Raw genomic sequence first — 18,722 nt, 5'->3', positions numbered from 1 at the left:
ATTAAAGAGATAATCCGTATTAATAAACCACAAGTACTAGCTCTAGTCGAGACCCACATCAGTGGAGATAAGGCACAAAAGATTTGTGATCGAATTGGGTTCTCAGGCCAAGTTCGAGTGGATGCAAGGGGATTTAGTGGTGGCATTTGGCTATTCTGGAAGAGGGAGGAGGTCACGGTTACTCCAAAGGAATTGAGTGGCCAGCATATTACAGTAGAAATTGCAAAGAATGGGGAGGAAACTTGGCTATTCTCGGCCATCTACGCTAGCCCTGACTCAGCCACCGAAGATACTTATGGCGTGAATTAGAAGCGGTAAAGAACAACTTTTCAGGGCCATGGCTAGTGGCTGGTGATTTCAATGAAACAAGAACCATGGATGAAAGACATGGGGTTGGGGGCTCCGAGATGCAACGGCGGTGCCTGCACTTTAGCAACTGGATGGAGGAGAATGGACTATTGGATTTGGGATTCTCCGGCCCGAGTCATACGTGGTTCCGAGGTGACTCCGCTAACACCTTTAAATCAGCCAGGCTGGACCGATTTATAGCCAATGATGAGTGGCGTCTGAAGTTTGATGAGGGTGCTGTAAAACATCTTCCTAAAGCTTGTTCCGACCATTGTCCAATTGTACTGAGTACAAATGGGTTTGCTCCTATCCCAATGATATGTAGACCGTTCCGCTTTCAAGCGGCATGGCTTACACATGAAAAATTTGATGAGTTTGTGCGGGCAAACTGGGATAATTCGAGACCCTTAATTCCATTTTTATTGAGTTTTGCTGATAAATTGAATAAATGGAATAAGGAAATCTTCCATAATATATTTCACAAAAAAGCCAACTTGTGGGCTAGACTGGAAGGAGTTCAGAGGGGTCTAGCAGTTCGACGTCTTGACCACTTGATTAGTAGAGAGAAAGCCCTTCGGCAAGAAATGGAACTAGTTTTACAACAAGAAGAATTATTGTGGTTCCAAAAGTCAAGACTCGAAGCTATAAGAGACGGGGATCGAAACACCAAATTCTTCCACCTCTCTACTGTTATTAGACGTCGAAGAAACCGCATAGAGATGCTTCAGAATTCTGATGGAGTTTGGCTATTGGAGCCCCAAGCAGTTAAGAACTTAGTAGTTGAGTATTGGAAGGGTCTCTTTCGAGAGGATAGCCAAAATGCTCAAACTGATCCATTTATAATAAACTGCTTCCCAACCATTCCGCCAACTGATTGGGCTAATCTAACAAAGCCTTATGCAGCATGTGAAGTGCAGGCGGCTATTATGAGTATGAAGCCTTATAAGGCCCCGGGACCCGATGGTTTTCAACCGGTGTTTTATCAACATTACTGGAATTTATTAGCACCTTCGGTAACTCGGACTGTTCTAGATATATTGGAAGGTAGACACTTCCCAGAAGATCTTAACAAGGCCTTTTTGGTCCTGATTCCCAAGGAACAAACTCCACAATTTGTGACACAATTCCGCCCCATCGGTTTGTGTAATATTGTCTATAAGGCGGCAACTAAAGTTTTAGTTAACAGACTCAAGCACATGCTACCTACTGTTATCTCGCCAACCCAATGTAGTTTCGTCCCAAGGCGTCAAATCACTAATAACATTATTATAGTCCAAGAAATGCTTCATACCATGAGAAAGAAACAAGGTAGAACGGGCTTTATGGCAATTAAAATTGATTTTGAGAAAGCGTACGACAGGCTTCGGTGGAGTTTCATACGCCAATCTCTGTTAGAACTCCGTCTACCTCAGGTAATGGTTGAGGTGATAATGCAATGTGTGACTTCTGCGAAACTCCAAATATTGTGGAACGGTGAACCCACTGAGAGTTTCTCGCCGAGCCGAGGAATCCGTCAAGGCGATCCTCTCTCCCCGTATCTGTACGTTATTTGTATGGAAAGATTAGCCCACTTGATAGAGAAAGCAGTGGATCTTCAAGTCTGGAGGCCGGTTAAAGCAAGCAGGAATGGGCCTAGCATTTCTAATCTAGCCTTTGCGGATGATCTAATCCTCTTTGCGGAGGCTACGGTAGACCAAGCCATGATTATGTATGAGTGTTTAGATCAATTCTGCGGGGCTTCGGGTAGTAAAATCAGCCATGCTAAGTCTCGGGTCTTTTTCTCTTCGAACACTGAAGCTGAAATCAAAAAGGATATTTGCGATGCACTTAATATAACCGAAACTGATGATTTGGGTGTTTACCTAGGAGTACCTACGATTAATGGGCGATCTTCGAAAAAAGAATATCAGTTCCTGGTTGACCGAATTAATGGAAAATTAGCAGGCTGGAAATCAAAAATGATCTCGATGGCTGGACGTGCAACGCTGGTCCAATCATGTCTCTCTCCGATGCCGTATTATGCGATGCAGACGACTAAGCTTCCTAGGTCCACTTGTGACGAAATCGACCGTATATCGAGACGTTTCTTGTGGGGTGGGTCAGAGGAGAAAAAGAAAATTCACTTGGTGTCCTGGGATACAATAACGAAACCTAAACAGCTTGGAGGCCTTGGTATTCGGTCGATGAGACAAGCCAATTCGGCCTTCCTAGCCAAGTTAGGGTGGCGGGTATTAGCAGAACCGGAAGCACTGTGGTCTAGAGTTTTGAGAAGCAAGTACGGAGATGGGAGATGTGACATAGACATCTTTAAACCCAGACACGGGGAATCGAATGCTTGGCGAGGTATCATTGATAACGTAGATATTCTGAAAAGGGGGATGAGTAGGGCGGTGGGGAATGGCCAAGACACCTTGTTCTGGCGGCATTCCTGGGCTACCAATGTCCCTCTTATTGACTGTGTTAGCCTCCCTCCGCCTACTGATATGTTAGACATGGCAGTTAAAGACATGTGGGACAACAACGTGGGTTGGAAAACAGATATCTTCGCTGATTATCTTCCTGCAAATATACTCCAAATTATTGAGTCATTCGAGCTTCAAGAGGATCCTGAAGCCATCGATACAGTGTATTGGAATGGGAGTGCTTCGGGTGGTTTCACAATTAAATCGGCCCTGCAGCTCATCCGAAACGATGAGGAGGAAGATACCCCGAATCCCTGGAAACATATTTGGAAACTTAAACTTCCACAACGATTAAGATTTTTCCTATGGTTGGTATTCAGAGACCGACTAATGTCAAATAAGAATAGGGTGTTAAGGGGTTTGACTCAAGATGCTAGTTGCAAAGTGTGTGGTGCGTTAGAGGAGGATGTGGAACACATCTTGCGGAAATGCCCTGCTGCAATATCATTGTGGAGCAAGTTTCCATGGATTCCTAATAATGAATTCCTGAACCAGCCTTTCCATATGTGGCTCGACTCGAATTTGAATGAGAACAACCAAGCGTGGGCAGAAAATTGGTACATTGTATTTGCTAATTCTTTGTGGTGGTTATGGAGGTGGAGGAACAACAAATGCTTTTATCCAAACCCTGACATCCCTATGGACCAGATTACATTTATAATGGGCCAAGTGGGTAATATAACCCAAGCTATGCGCAAAGTAGACCTGATGATGGGCAAGCGCAAGAGACAGAGAGAAGAGATTTATGTGAGATGGATCGCTCCAAGGGAGGGGTGGGTCAAGCTAAACACGGATGGGGCATCAAAAGGAAATCCGGGAAGGGCGGGGTGTGGAGGTGTTATTCGTGGTAATGGAGGTGAGATTTTTGATGTCTATGCCTCAAACTGTGGGACCTGTTCTTCTACTAAGGCTGAGTTACTAGGTGTGGTCAGAGGGCTAGCTATAGCATGGAACGCCGGATTCAAGAAAGTGGTGTTGTCGGTTGATTCGGAGGTGGTCGTAAAACTGCTTATGGAGACTAATATTCCTAATTCTTCATCTTTTCATTTAATTAATCGGTGCAAGAGTATGATTAAGAGACATGGTTGGGAAGTCAGAGTTGGGCACTGTTACCGTGAGGCTAATCGTGCAGCGGACTGGCTAGCCAATTACGGTGTTAACATGGAGCAACGAATCTTACTATTTGAGGCGATCCCGGGGGATCTTCGAACCATTTTATTGGAGGACCTAAGGGGGATGACGATAGCTAGAAGAGTCCCTGCTCCTGCTGCGTGATGACCTTGTGTCTTAGTTAGTTTATTTCTTTCCTTTACGTTTGTTTTTTTGGTTCGTGCTGTTTTTTGTTTTTGCTCCTTTCGTCTTCCTGTACTTTACTTCCAGGGCTTAGTTTTCCCTCATTTACACCAAAAAAAAAAAAAAAAAAATTATCATATATCTATCGATCTATATACTACTATTATCATTTTCTATTTTTTTTTGTGGTGTTGACACATGTCATTTTTCATTTTACTTTTAATTTTTATTAACTATAACCTCTCAAATACCAAATAACATAATAGAACCACTTTTGTTTTTATCCTTATACTAAAAGATAGGAAATCAATGTGGAGCCGATAAATATCACTCTCTGTTAATTAACATATAATAGTGTCAAAAATATACTGCGTATATTTTTACCTAAAACCTTCTAATTATTTATGGTAATAATGAATTATTTTTTTATTTAATTATAGTAATAAATTTCTTAATTTAAATAACTACTAAATTTAATATGCTTTGATACAAACATAATATACATCGAGATCCTTGATTGAAAGAATTATACTAAGAATCTACTTCAATATCAAAAATCTTACTTCTATATATATTACAATATTCACAACCATATAAAATATAAATAAAAAGATGTTAACATCTTTTAAATGTAAAAAGTTACTTCCACTATGAATAAGAAAAAAGTAACCACGTGAGATTTTATTAAATTCGTTCAACGTGAGATTTAATATTAACAAAATGTCAATATTTCATAACCCTGACTGATAAAATTCTACACAATTGAAAATAATACTATTTAAAGAACCGTATCGAATTTGGGAAATAAATGTTACATTTGTTTATTTTGAATCGGAGGAATGTAAAGGGAGAAAAGTAGACATGTCAAATGGATCTGGGTCGGGTTGTAAAAAATTATTTACGGGTTCGGGTTTAATCGGGTCGGTCACTTTTGGGTTCGGGTTTATAAATGCTTGTTCAAGACCAACAAGTTTCGGGTTCGGGTCGACCAACGGGTTTAGAGATTATAAAATGCGTATTATATTTTTATTAATTTAGATAATAAAAATACAAAATAAGGGCACAAATTCAAAAAAATTCTTACAGAACTTTATATTTAGTCAAAATCAACCATAAAATGAAGTATAATTCAAATTAAAATTATATCACCAAACAATAGTAAAAACAACGTGTTTACTAGGAATAAAGTTCCTCATAATCTCATTTACTACTATAAGTACAATAATTTTCAATCGGTCGAGTCAAAAACGGGTTCGGTCGGGTTTTGACCCATTACTTTTCGGGTTGCTTGGGTTCGGATAAAATCGGGTTACAGGTCACAAAATCTTGTTCAAGACCCAGTATTTTCGGGTCGGGTTCGGGTCGATTTTCGGGTCGAGTCGATTTTTGACAGGTCTAGAGAAAAGTAACCTATATTTTCATATTTTACCACATCATGACATTGCTACACATAATATTGTCTATTGGGTATTGAGAATACTTATAATCTTCTACCTCATAATCTATCATAAATCTCCATTCACCTTTCGAACTTTAAAGATACAAAATTGTAATTGAACATCAAAATAACACTCAAGTAAGATTTCAATTGGCATAATTAACCAAAACTAGATATACTTATTACTTGGAAGTGAAAACCAGAGAAAATTGATCAAGAGTTCAACAAATAAATATCCATATACTACAATAAAGTTATGTTTTATTTACCTTATTTCCACTTATTGAAGGAAAAATAAGTTAAGTTCAGTTATGTTTAGTTAAATTCAGATAAGTTTAGGAAAAATAATGTTGACCAAGTACAACTTATAAGTAAAATTATTTTTGATAAGTTTTAATAAGTTCAGAAAAAATAAGTGAAAAAAGGTGAATATAATGCACCATAAAGAGAAGCAAATTGGTATGAAGCTAACAAATGTTGCTCTTTTATTTGTCTCTCTTATAATATAAATAATTAATCTAATAATAATAATATAGTTTGATGTATTTCATATACTTTTTTTTACCTAGAACCTTCTAATTACTTATGGTAATATTTGATTATACTACGAAGTACTTATTTGTGTTTATGGCAATAAATTTCTTAATTTAAATATACTACTAATTTTAACATGCTTTGTTATATACTTAGTGAACATCATGATAATTGACTAAAATTATTATAATGATGAATATGCTTCAATATCACAATATTCGCAAGCATGTGAGAATGATTTTTTTAAAATATAAATAAAATATGTTAACATCTTTTAGCATGTACTTCGTTAAAATAATTAACTTAAAATTAGTAATGACTACAAGTTTGTACTATCAATTGTTATTTAAATCGTGTCATATATTGAATGTGGATATGTATAACGAATGTTTCTCTTTTCTATAATATACGAAGTACGGAGTAGTATTTAACAAGATTGTCTAATACATGTTTATTCAAAACAAATTGTTTTATTACTTTGTATCTTTTCTTGCTCGATTTATAATCTTCTCCTTATCCTTTCATTTAATAGTTCCTTAATCTTTCAATGAAAGTTTCTTTAAAGAAAATTTTAGTTTAGTTTTATATTATGTGTTACTTAGCCTTTGATCATTTGATGAGTATATTTTCCTTTATTTTACATTGTAATTCAATGAAAAATATTTTCATGCAAATTCCGATAACCGGATTTTTTGTACGTAGTATGGTTTATTATTTATTATGAATACTTGTATTGTATGTAGTATGATTTATTCTTTTTAAATTTGTGTATTGAAGTATAGTATATAGATTTCCAAAACTTTGTGAATTGTTTTGTATGTATTAGAAAAATATATTTATATTAAATATATGTGGCTACCATCAACCCATTTTACCACTAATATCACATTTCATACATTTACATTTTTAAAAAAATATTTATATCACGGGAACACAATAAAAAAAATATTATTACACATTTATGAAAAGAATCACAAACAAGATGTCAATTTTTTTTATTTTTTTTTATCAATATTATAGCTAATACAATCAGTTTTAATAATAAATTTATATCAATATATTCAAAAGTTAGTTGAAAAGCAAAGTGAATTATTTTCCAAATATATATAGGGTGTCAATTTGTCAGTGGAGGGGAGGGGTGGGGTGTGGGTTGGGAGATCCCCCTCACATCCGCCCTAAGTGGTGAGTGGAGGAAATTTTGGTGCATGGGTGATGGGGTTAAAAATGCATTTGCCGCATGTATGGATTTTAGATTGGATCCGCCAACCTCGCTTATCCTTCACCTAAATGGTTTTTTTTTATTTACTCAATTACTCTAATCAGTCAACTGGATTATAAAGACTCTAGAATATAGTTTTAAAATTCAAAACTCTCTTACCAAAAGAAATGTTGAGTCTAGGGTGAGTTTGAGGCGGGTGTGAATACTCGGGTGGGTGAAGAGCGAAGATACGTTTTTATTTTTTACCCCTCGAGACGGGTATTGGGAGGAGTGGTAGTGTTCCTATCGTGGGTGGTGGGAATGTGGATGAGAATTTAGCGGGTTCGGTGTGAAGACACCAACCCTCCTAAAAGTAATCTTTAGTTGGATGAAGTAAATGTTCGGGGTAGGTGTTAAGTGGTCGGGTAATAAGGTAGACCGAACTAGTATTAAGTGAGTATGCATATCGAAGTGAAGGGTGGATGAGAATAACTTTATGCTTGACATAGGTGATGAATGGGGATGAAAATAATTTATCTATGTACCCATATTTGTTTTTATTACAAATAAGACACTAAATGGGGCAATAACAAATTTATTCATCATTAATTTTAATTTGCGTTCTATAAGCTCTATTTTAATAATAATTGTCTACCACTATAGTTTAGATTTCATATAAATTTTTATTATTTTGGATAATAAACAGTGCATCGCACGAGTACTATACTAGTTATACATCCTAAATCACAACTTGTCCTCCACCGCTTTTAACTTGACGCGAGCAGTGATTTTTGATATTTTCGCACCTTTTCAAGTAGAGTCCTTACGCAATTTGCGCACAAATGTTCTGATTGAAGATTTGATGATAAACCCTAAACTTAACCCATATGAATCCAGATCCATTAATTCTTAAATGGATCTAGTCCACACTAAATTTACCATGGACCATGCCTAAAAAGAACAGTTAACCGTTTGTTTCTAAATTATTTTGACATGTTTATTATTATTAAGAAACATGATCAAATTGGTGTCGTTAATTGTGCTTGAATAATGTGATTTTTTAAGTCACGATTCTCTGCCTAAGAAAATTGGTGATTAAATTATTATAGTCACTATGTCGACAATAAAATTCATTATGTATTAAAAGGGATGTCAGAGTAAACTGTTGGCTTTGGATCCACAATAATATTTTTGTGGATCAGGTTCAGGCAAGAATAATTCATCCATACCACCTTCTAAATTATTGAAACCCGCCTAAAAATAAAATTCTCAAGAACCTAGGAAACTTTAGGAAAAGCCCAAGAATAAAATGGGAACAATTCGAGAATAAAATTCTGACGATTCACTATAAAATCATATGATTCCGACAAATTTCTTGTCAAAAATCATACGAATATGTTTTTTCTTATGTACATGAAAATAATTTAGAAGATTCCCTTCAATTATAAACGGTGTCAAAATTGAGTTTGTTTAATCAAATGTGTTTTGCGCTTGAGAGGGTTCAAAGAGGCGATCCTCCTCGACGCCATGGCAACCACTCGCAAGCAACAAAAACGCAAAAACAATGGGGGAAAGAAAATCAATCAACACCGGTGGTTAACAAGAAGCAAGCCAATCACTATAAGAAAGCTGTAAACACAAGCATGGAGGACGGTGGGTCAGTTTCAAAGCACTCTGATTTGCGATCAAACCCAAATTTTGGATGCGATTTTGGAAGAGTAAATTTTCACTCCCAAGTCTTCAATCCAACATCTACAACATCGTTCTCAGGTTAAGAATGATTTCAATGCGTGGATTAACGACTTACAATCGGGTAAGGATGCCCGCTCTCATTTTCAATCGAATTCGAAAAATGGCGGGAGTAGAATTTTTTATCACATACCACAAACTGATGATGAAACTCTTAATACCTTGACTAATACTGTGATTTTGGATAATCTTGATTTGAATACTGATCAAGACTCTAAAATCATACAAATCAAAATTGAGGATATACAGGATGATATTTCTTTTGGGGAGTCTGCTATCTTATGTTATGTCCTTGGGGCTAACCTACCTCAGAATGTCATGGAGGGATTTGTCAGGTGTATTTGGGGGGGGGGGGGGGGATTTAGGGTAGATAGAGTCTCACTAGTTGGACGAGGAATGTATCTCGTTCGATTGACTACTATGGAGAATTCTAGAAGGTCATTCATGGTGGTTTTCAGTTTTTTGATGGGATGCCTGTGATCTTGAAACCTTGGTCTGCTGACATGAACGTTACCAAAGATCACATCAAGAAACTACTAATTTGGATACAATTACCTAGACTAGAGGTCAAATATTGGGGGGGGGGGGGGAAGAGTCTTTCCAAGATTGTAAGCCAGATTGGAACTATGATCAAAGTTGATCAAGCAACTCACAATAAGGACAAGTTGATGTATGTTAAAGTCCTTGTTGAGGTGGATAATCGATCAAAAGTTCCCTAAAATGATTCAATCTTGAATGAGAATGGGGATAGGATTGAGCAGAATGTTAGCTATGACTGGCTTCCTCTCTCCTGCGCACTATGTAGGGCATGGGGTACATTAGCTCATGCACAAGGAAATCACCTATTGCCACCAGGAAAGTTTAGAGACCTAAGGCCATTCAGCCCACCTACATCCCTCTACATGCCACCATTCCACCTTCTTCTGTTAATGATCACACTATTCAAGGTGATGACACACACACACACCTATGGGGTATTTACATGCTACAAGGTTCAGTAAGCATAAGGGACAACATCTGAGGATAGTAAACACTGCAAATAAGTTCCAAGTGCTTAGTGGTTCTGAAAATGAAGCTGACTCTAATAATGAGCTCAATGAGGAGCTTGTGACACATGGAAGTCCTATAGGCGGCGGGGGGGGGGTGATAGCCCCTATACCTAATGGATAAAGTTATATGTTAGAATGATTTCTTCTCATCAAGTGAAATTGTTCAGTCTTCTTGAAACTAGAGTTTAGGCAAAAAAAAAGGGGGTGATCTTTATCTGAATATTTGCCCTTTTTGGTGCTTTACCTCAAATAGTAACTATCACAAAAATGGCAGAGTAACTGTTGCCTGGGAAGCTAATGCCTTCATTGTTGACGTCATTCATAGGACTAGGAAAATCATCCATTGCTCATTTACTCCTAAAACCACTCAGTCTAGTTTCTTTTGCACTTTTGTGTATGGTTTGAACACTTCCAAAGAGAGAGAAGCTCTACGGTATCCTCTCACTAAGGTAGCTGCTACCTGTTGTGCCACTATATGGATCATAATGGGGGATTTCATGCCATAATGGAAATGGGGGATATAATTGGGTCTACTGTCAGATTGAGTGATGTGCAACCTATGAGACAATGCATGGTCCATTTTCAGATCACTATAGTCAAGATTGTGGGGAGGAATTTCACTAGAAACAACAAAACAGATGCGCCAGATAGAGTTTTTACAAGGATTGACAGGGTTTTGGCTAACTCTAAATGGGAGGACTGTTTTGAGGATGCTGAAGCTACTTTCCTTCACGAGGAAGAATTTGATCATTGTCCCACGATTTTAAGTACTTACAAGGATGATCCACAAAGAATACCCTTCAGGTTCTTTAACACGTGGATCTCTTCTCCAAGGTTTCTTGAAATTGTTGAAGAACACTGGGCAGATTTGTCTATGGATTCCCTATGTTTAGGGTTATTCAGAAGCTCAAGTGCATAAAAAATGACCTCAAAAAACTGAACAAGCCTGGTTTCAGTAATGTGGAAGATGATTGCTTCAAATCTAAAGAACTCTTACTTCTTGCCCAGAATCAGCTCCACACTGACCCAACCAACATTGACTTGGCTTATGCTGAAAGGTTATGTGTTGAACAATACAGAACTGCTCAGGACAACTATGCTTCTTTCATGCATGAAATATCCAAGATACACTGGCTTGAACATGGGGATGAGCACTTTAAATAATTCCACCAAAGTATAAAGCAAAAGAAAAACAAACTTGCAAACTGTTGAGGGGGAGTGGATTAACACTACTGATGGTGTTCAGCAAGAATTCTTTGACTTATATGGCTCTCTCTTTAGATCATCCATGTCTTGTAGAGTTCCTGTGAAATCTTCTATTATTGAAAGGGGTGTTAGACTCTCTACTAATCACATCTCCAACCTAGAGTACAACTTTTCCATGGATGATAACAAAGTTGTTCTAAACTCTACCCCAAACAATAAGACACCTGGCCTAGATGGGTTTAATAGTATGTTTTTTAAAGCTTCATGGAATATTATCAAAGAGGATCTCTATACTGCAATCTGTGATTTCTTTCAAACAGGTAAACTGCTCAAGGAGATCAATGTCACTTCCATCACCTTGGTGCCAAAGGTGAGTGTCCCTTTTTCTGTAGGTGACTTTTGACCAATTGCATGTTTCTCGTTTGTGTATAAGTGCATCTCCATACTTATGTGTGCTAACCTCAACTCCGTCCTCCCTAATATAATTTTTCACAATCAAGGCGCCTTTGTTGCTGGAAGGTCTATACTTCACAATGTACTTGTGTGTCGAGATATAATCAAAATGTACAGAAAAGGGCAGAAACATGCCAACTGTTTTATGAAATTTGATCTCAGGAATACATATGATTCTGTTGAGTGGGATTTCATTGCTGAGATCATGCAGGAGCTCGGTTTTCCCTCTCATTTCATTCAGCTTATAATGACTTGCCTCACTACCACTCAATACTCCATTCTGATATATGTTGCTCCAACTAAGATTATCCACTCTAATAGAGGTTTTAGACAAGGAGACCCCTTATCCCCTCTTATCTTCACTCTCTGCATTGAAATTTTCTAGAGCAATGATTACTGTTGGAGAGAATCATCTCTTTAAGTTTCATTCAGATGTAGGAGTATGCAGTTGAACCATCTGTGTTTTGCAGATGATTTACTAATGTTCTACAGAGGTGATATTGAAGTTATCCAACTCATGTTGTGTGGGTTTAAACTTTTCTCTGATACCACAAGGTTATAGGTTAACTCTGAAAATAGTCTATCTATTGTTGTGGTATTCCTGACTACGATACTATTCAAGACATTATTGATCTCCAGGGTTCCAGATTGGCAGTTTGCCTTTTAAATATCTAGGTGGTCCGGTGAGTCCATGGAAACTAAGAGCCAGTGATTGTGAGGATCTAGTGGACAAAATGGTTAACAGAATCAAGATCTGGAGTACCGGGCATATTTCCTTTGCTAGAAAGTCACAATTAATAATGGAGTGCTAATGAGTATCAATGTTTATTGGTCTCAACTTTTCATCTTTACCAAGGGTGTACTGAAGAAAATCAATGCATTATGTAGAGCATTCTTATGGTTTGGCACGTATGAAGATAGCAGACATGGGTCTCTGTATCCCGAGACAACCTTTGTCTACTTGAGAATCAAGGTGGGCTTGGGTTTAGGAACATTGTGCTTTGGAACCAAGTTGCAGTTGGGAAATAAGCTTGGGCCATAGCTAAGAAACAAGATAATCCCTGGGTGAAGTGGATGCACACTGTTTATGTAAAAGCCCAAACATGGGAGGAGTTCACAGCCCCTACTGCTACTAGTTCGTTTGTGTAGTATATTTGCACAGTGAAAGACAACTTCTCTAACTCTTTACAGTCCTCTCAGTGGATGAAAACCCTTGGGTATTCCATGAAGAGGATGTATGCGAACATGTCTAGTTCAAATACCGGGGTGAGATGGACCAACCTTGTGTGGAATAGGTTATCAGTTCCTAAGCACAGGTTTGTACTTTGGCTGACTATGCAAGATAGGCTCAAAACAAAAGCAAGGCTACACGATGGGAATTGGATGTGATAATTTATGTGCTATCTGTAGCTGTTCTGAGGAAACTTTTGTTCATCTATTTTTTGATTGTGCTAAGTGTAAATCTACAATTCCGGTTTGGCTTGGTATCATCTGCACTAAGATTAGGCTTGGTCATATTTTCATCTGGATCAGGAGATATTGTAGAGGGGAGTTTATGAAGGAGGTGGCTTATACCGCTATTGCTGCTCTTGTCTATAATATCTGGAGAGCTAGAAATTATGATGTTTGGAAGCTGAAGGTTCCTACTATCAAGCTCATTGTGCAGAACATCCAATCAGATGTTAAGGGCAGGGTTTAGAACCTTGTAGGTAAAGAAGTTATGGATACATGTGGGGAATGGTTTTTCTCCTTGTAATTCTATTCTCTGGTCTGTTGGCCTTGTTTCTATATGTTCAAGTGTAATCTTCTAGGAACTTGTCTTGCTGGTTTTTCTAGGGGAAGTTGTTCCCTAGCTAGGATGTAATAGTTTGGTTCATCTTAATATATTGATTACTTGCCAAAATAAAATGGTGTCAAAATTTTAAATTAGAACATCATTATGGAAAAAAGTGTCGTTAAAATTTGAAAGGAATTTAAATGTATGGAGTATTGATTTTCTTAAGTCCACGAGAGATCAAAGAGTAAGGGTGCGTTCTGTTCACCTTTAAAAAATAAATTCCAAGTCCAATAAGTTCCAATATTAATAATAAATAATAATAATTATTATTATTATTATTACTCCCTTCGTTCTTGTTTATTATTTACTCCCTCCGTCCCAGATTAATTGTTACACTTACCTTTGCACAAAGTTTTAGGTGATAAGTGGTTGTTTGGTTATCAATTGTTATTTTATTGAAAAAGTAGATGTGATAGGAGCTAGTGGGATACTTTTTTAATTGAATGAGAGAGGGTGTGGGGACAAAAAAACATTTAGTGGGAAGAGAGAGACAATATAATAATAGTGGGGTCATTCCTAATTTAGAAGTGTAACAACTAATCTGGGACGGACGAAAAAGGAAAGTGTAAAAACTAATCTGGGACGGAGGGAGTATTATTTATTATTTATTATATATTATTTATTATTTATAATTTATTATTTATTATTTATTTATTCCCTCCGTTCTTGTTTATTAGTCTGATTTCCTGTATTGGGATGTTTTGTTTTATTATTCCCTTTTAGATTCTTTCCTTAATTATTTGTTCAACAATTATTCCCCTTTTACCCTTATATTACAATTACAATTCCCTTTTCGTCCCAAATAAATATGCAAGTGGACCCTTTATTTTCTAATTTTACAACACTAAACAATCCAACTACCCATGTTTTCTTAATTTTTTTTCTCTCTCTTACCCACATGTGTGAGATTCTTTAGAGATTCACATGCAAGGTCTCCTTTTAGTGGATTGTTAAATATTCTATAAGGGATTAATAAACAAGAACTGAGTGAGTATTTATTATTTATTATTATTTTATAATTTTTATTTATTATTTTTTTATTTATTACTACCTCCTTTCCTGAAAGTTCTTTACGCTTTCCGTTTTAGTCCGTCCTGAAAGTTCTTTACCTCTACTTTATTCCATTTTTACTCTCATTTGGACCACCATAACTTACCCACTCACATAATATTAATTTTCATCCACTTACATTGTTGGACAATGTATAGTCACTTATTTTCCATTTGTTACCCCACTATCACATGTTTACCGAAATTCCTTAATCACCCTGCAAATAGTAAGTGTAAATATCATTTAGGAACTGGGGTATTATTTATTATTTGTTATTTATTGTTAATTATTGTTGTTATTAGTTATTATTGTGTTGTATTATTGTACGTTCTCTCTTCCGAACATTTCCGGCCCCTTGACTCCATTCCCTTCGGTAATGCATCCCATTTTTCCGCAAGTAAATCTAACTCACATTGTTGTAATTGCGCTTTTAAAAGCGCGGTAAAAACGTTGCTTCTGTCGGCCTTTCTGTACACTTCAGGTTTACTTCTTTTTTTAGATCTCGATTTTTCCGCCGTACTCCCCAGGCGGAGTGTTTCACGCGTTAGTTGGGCCTCGTTGTCACTATTTCTTGTATAACCCGCTCCAGGGAGACCTTTCAGATGGTTCGTTCATGTCATTTTTTCTCCGATCAATGCGCTTCATTGCAGATGAGGGCATTAAGGAGTAGTCACCACTAAAATGTTGTGATTAGGAATACTCATGCTCAAGGTATTCACTTATTATTGTTATTACTATTATTAATAATTTTCAATAGATAAGTTCCAATAAGTTCAAATCAGATAAGTTCAGAAAAATTTAGGTCAAATAAGTTAAATTAGTTAAAAGAACGCACTCCAATTGATTTTAACCTCCACTCGTTGTTCATGTCAACGTGATAAAGGCGAGAAGGGTAACATATGGTGTCATAGTGTGATAGGATATTACTCCGTAATTAGACTCTTAGAGCACACACAATCTTGACATGTAGCTTGGGTCAAATGACTATTGACAGGACAAAATGACTACAATGTTGACAGTGTATAAGGGTCAAAATTTTATTAACTTGACCCGGGTCGCATATGTGACCCAAGGTCAAGTTCCTTAAAATTGAATGTGGGACCGCATGAAGCTGCCACTTGCATAATATTAGCCGTTTGCATACGAAATTTTAGGCTTATATTTGCTGTATGCATGCAAATATTAATGCATTCATATTTTTCTCCATGTACTGTATACATGCATGAAATCAATATTTCATGTTTTTTTTATTTTTTTATTTTGCATGATAACAATCATAAATTAATAGTCAGTTATGTATCAATTTTAATTCATTGTGATATGTATGTATGTTTAAGGTTATACGTTACAATTTTATTTATATGTAATATTAATTAAATTTCATATTTATTTGGTTGTTAAAATTAATAATTGTGTTTGTAGATGAATTTAAAGTGTAGTATATGTAAAAGTAAAAAAGTAGGTAAGAGAAATTAATGACCTTGAGTCAAGATTGTAGAAGAAAAAGGAGAGATTTAAGTAGGTGGTATGTCAAGTTAGTGGAATATGAGGTGGAAGAAGGAAAAGGATAAGAGAAAAAATATTTGTCATTTGAACGAAGGTCAAGGATGCACATGGTCTTAGAGTTGAAATCAAATCATATACTTCTATATCTTATTTATTTTTGTTAGAAAGAGTCATAAGGATAATGATGTAGACGGGATTTATTTTAAATATTGTTTACTATCCAAAATTTTAGGTGGACAAATTAATTCCAGCCCCTACGTACTGGTATATGATCATTACTCCTCTCGCTCTGAGGAAGTATTTTCGGATATCAGATATGTGTGGGCAAATGCATATCATAGTAAAAGACAAAATAAGAAAAATGATAAAAAAGAAATTAAATGGTACTTTTTTAAACAAAAATGGTACTTTTTTTAACTGAATGGTACTTTTTTTTACAGAATGGTACTTTTTTAACATAAATGGTACTTCCTTTTTTGTCTTTTAGCTATTTGTCTTTTAGCTGATATGTGTGTTGCCACACATATCTGATATCCGAAAAAACAACCTCTCTCGCTCTTACATTGTTGTCACTTTAACTAACTTTATTCTGCGAAACTCTAGAGAGAGATAAAATAAGAGAGATAAAATTCTCTATAATTTGTTCTTCAGGTTTACCAATTTCTTCGTCAACCTTTTATCCCAAAACCACAAAATAAAAAAAAATAAAAAAAAAAAACCAAAAAAAGATAAACTAATCAAGAACTCCAAAAAAAAAAAAAAAAACCACAGATCCTTTTACCCTTTTAATTTCCAGTTACTACTTAATCATATTACTTCCAAGTTCTTTTTGCTTGCTCTGATAAATCCTAGTAAAATATCAAAAGAAAACCAAAACCAAAAACACATCCATCACTTCTTATCCTTTCTTTCCCTGTCATCATGTCTGATAATGCTCCAAGATCTTTTGTGCACCCCCATCGTATAGGAATTATGGCAGAACCCCCTCCACCTCTGAATGTTTCTGACCCGATTGACTGGGATTTTTGTGTTATGGAGAGGGTCTGGGATATGCGGGTGTTCGACCTAGCCTTGGTGCAACAACTGGTGGACCGCTTTTGGCACCTCAGTCAGCCAGTCCGGGTTCGTCAGTATGAGGAGGACTTCCTGTTCCAGTGTTACAATGAAGATGATGCTCGTGATTTGGACTTTAAAGGGCGGGTCCATTTAAAAGGAAGTCTTGTTGTTCTACAAAGAGTTCGTGCTCACTCGGTGGTGAAGGAATTAAATCTGCATCTAGTTACGTTATGGGTCAAGGTTGACGGTCTACCCATGCAATTTTCTTCACCGGAGGTGGGTGCTTCCCTTTTGGCCAACACAGGAGATGTTTCTGGGTATGACGAGACACCTCTTATGGGTGTTCCGGTTACTTGTCCGAGGGTTAAGGTTTTAGTTAATCTGTTATTATCGTTGATTCCAGGTTGTTATTTTCCTATTTATGACAACCATATTACTTGGATTCAGTTCAAGTACGAGGGAATATTCAGATTTTGTAAAAAGTGTGGTTTTGTCGGACATGGTCCAACCTGAAGGAAATATGTCCTTCACCCAAGGTGCATTAAGTCTAATACCAAGGTTCAGATTAATTGCGAACAATCAATTCAGTAAGATCAAGTGATCTGAACAGCTAGCTGGAGAAATGCTTCCGATAAGTGAGTTCTAATGAATATTAAACTCGCAGCTTACTCTTGACTGAACCTACAAGGTCACACCAATGACACGTAACAGATCACCGGATTATATGAATCGGAAATTCATTTAATAGCTTTTCGGGAATTAGTTGGAAAACGTATTATACGATACGACCTTGCATCGGAATCGTATATCGTATCGCGAATATTCGTAAGCTAGGCGAAACGAATAAATCGTATCGTACGATGGTGATTCATCGTATACGAAACGATAAATAATATCCGGAACGATATTAAGTCGCGAATACGAAGAGCGGTCCACGAGGCACTCGAGGCCCATGGGCGCTCGGCACGCAAGCAAGGCAACAACACGGCAGCGCTGGCCCATGGCCGAGCAAGCTGCGCGTGTATGCGCGCGGACCAAAGCAACGACACAGGAACAACTGCACGCGGCCCATTGCCCAGCACGCTGTGTGCTCGTGTGTTGCGCGGGCTTGCTGGCCGGTCATGGCCCTTATGGCTTGGCCGGTTAGCAAGGTTATGTTAATAAACTTCTAACCCGAGGTTTCCAACAACACAATTCACACATACTCAAACCCTAGAGACTCAGAGATCCCTAATTCTCTATGTGCCTCCAAAGTGAGTTCTTCCAAAAAGCAAACTATCTTGATTGATTGTCTAAGCTACGATAATCAAGACGGATCTGATCGTGTCGGTGAACCAAGTAGAGGAACGACAAGTGGATTTCTAAGTTCGTGTTCGTTGACAGATTATTATGGAAAACACGCTTCAAATGTAAGTATGTTTAATCTATGCTTTATACATGCTTCCTGGCTTTGGGGATTGTTTCCGCACATGTTATTATGTTTAACTGTATTCCCCTACAGTGGTACCATGAGCCTTATGTATTCAAAGCATATTTTAGCATG

At 36.9% G+C, this 18,722-nt stretch overlaps 1 protein-coding gene across 1 annotated transcript; it reads left to right on the top strand.

Moving 5' to 3' along the window:
* The first annotated feature begins 374 nt into the window (after positions 1-374).
* LOC130471461 (uncharacterized) lies at positions 375-4,085 on the top strand. The gene has a single exon (XM_056841600.1). It carries the CDS (start codon positions 375-377, stop codon positions 4,083-4,085), a length of 3,711 nt encoding a protein of 1,236 aa, XP_056697578.1.
* The last annotated feature ends 14,637 nt before the right edge of the window (positions 4,086-18,722 follow it).

Source organism: Spinacia oleracea, chromosome 4 (genome assembly GCF_020520425.1).
Source record: "Spinacia oleracea cultivar Varoflay chromosome 4, BTI_SOV_V1, whole genome shotgun sequence".
Taxonomy (NCBI): Eukaryota; Viridiplantae; Streptophyta; class Magnoliopsida; order Caryophyllales; family Amaranthaceae; genus Spinacia; species Spinacia oleracea.
The sequence above is the reverse complement of the archived record's forward strand: the minus strand, read 5'-3'. Positions and strand labels throughout refer to the sequence as shown.

What these genes read in the sequence shown, in the direction of transcription:
- LOC130471461 (XM_056841600.1), top strand. Translation starts at nt 375, where the DNA reads ATGGATGAAAGACATGGGGTTGGGGGCTCCGAGATGCAACGGCGGTGC.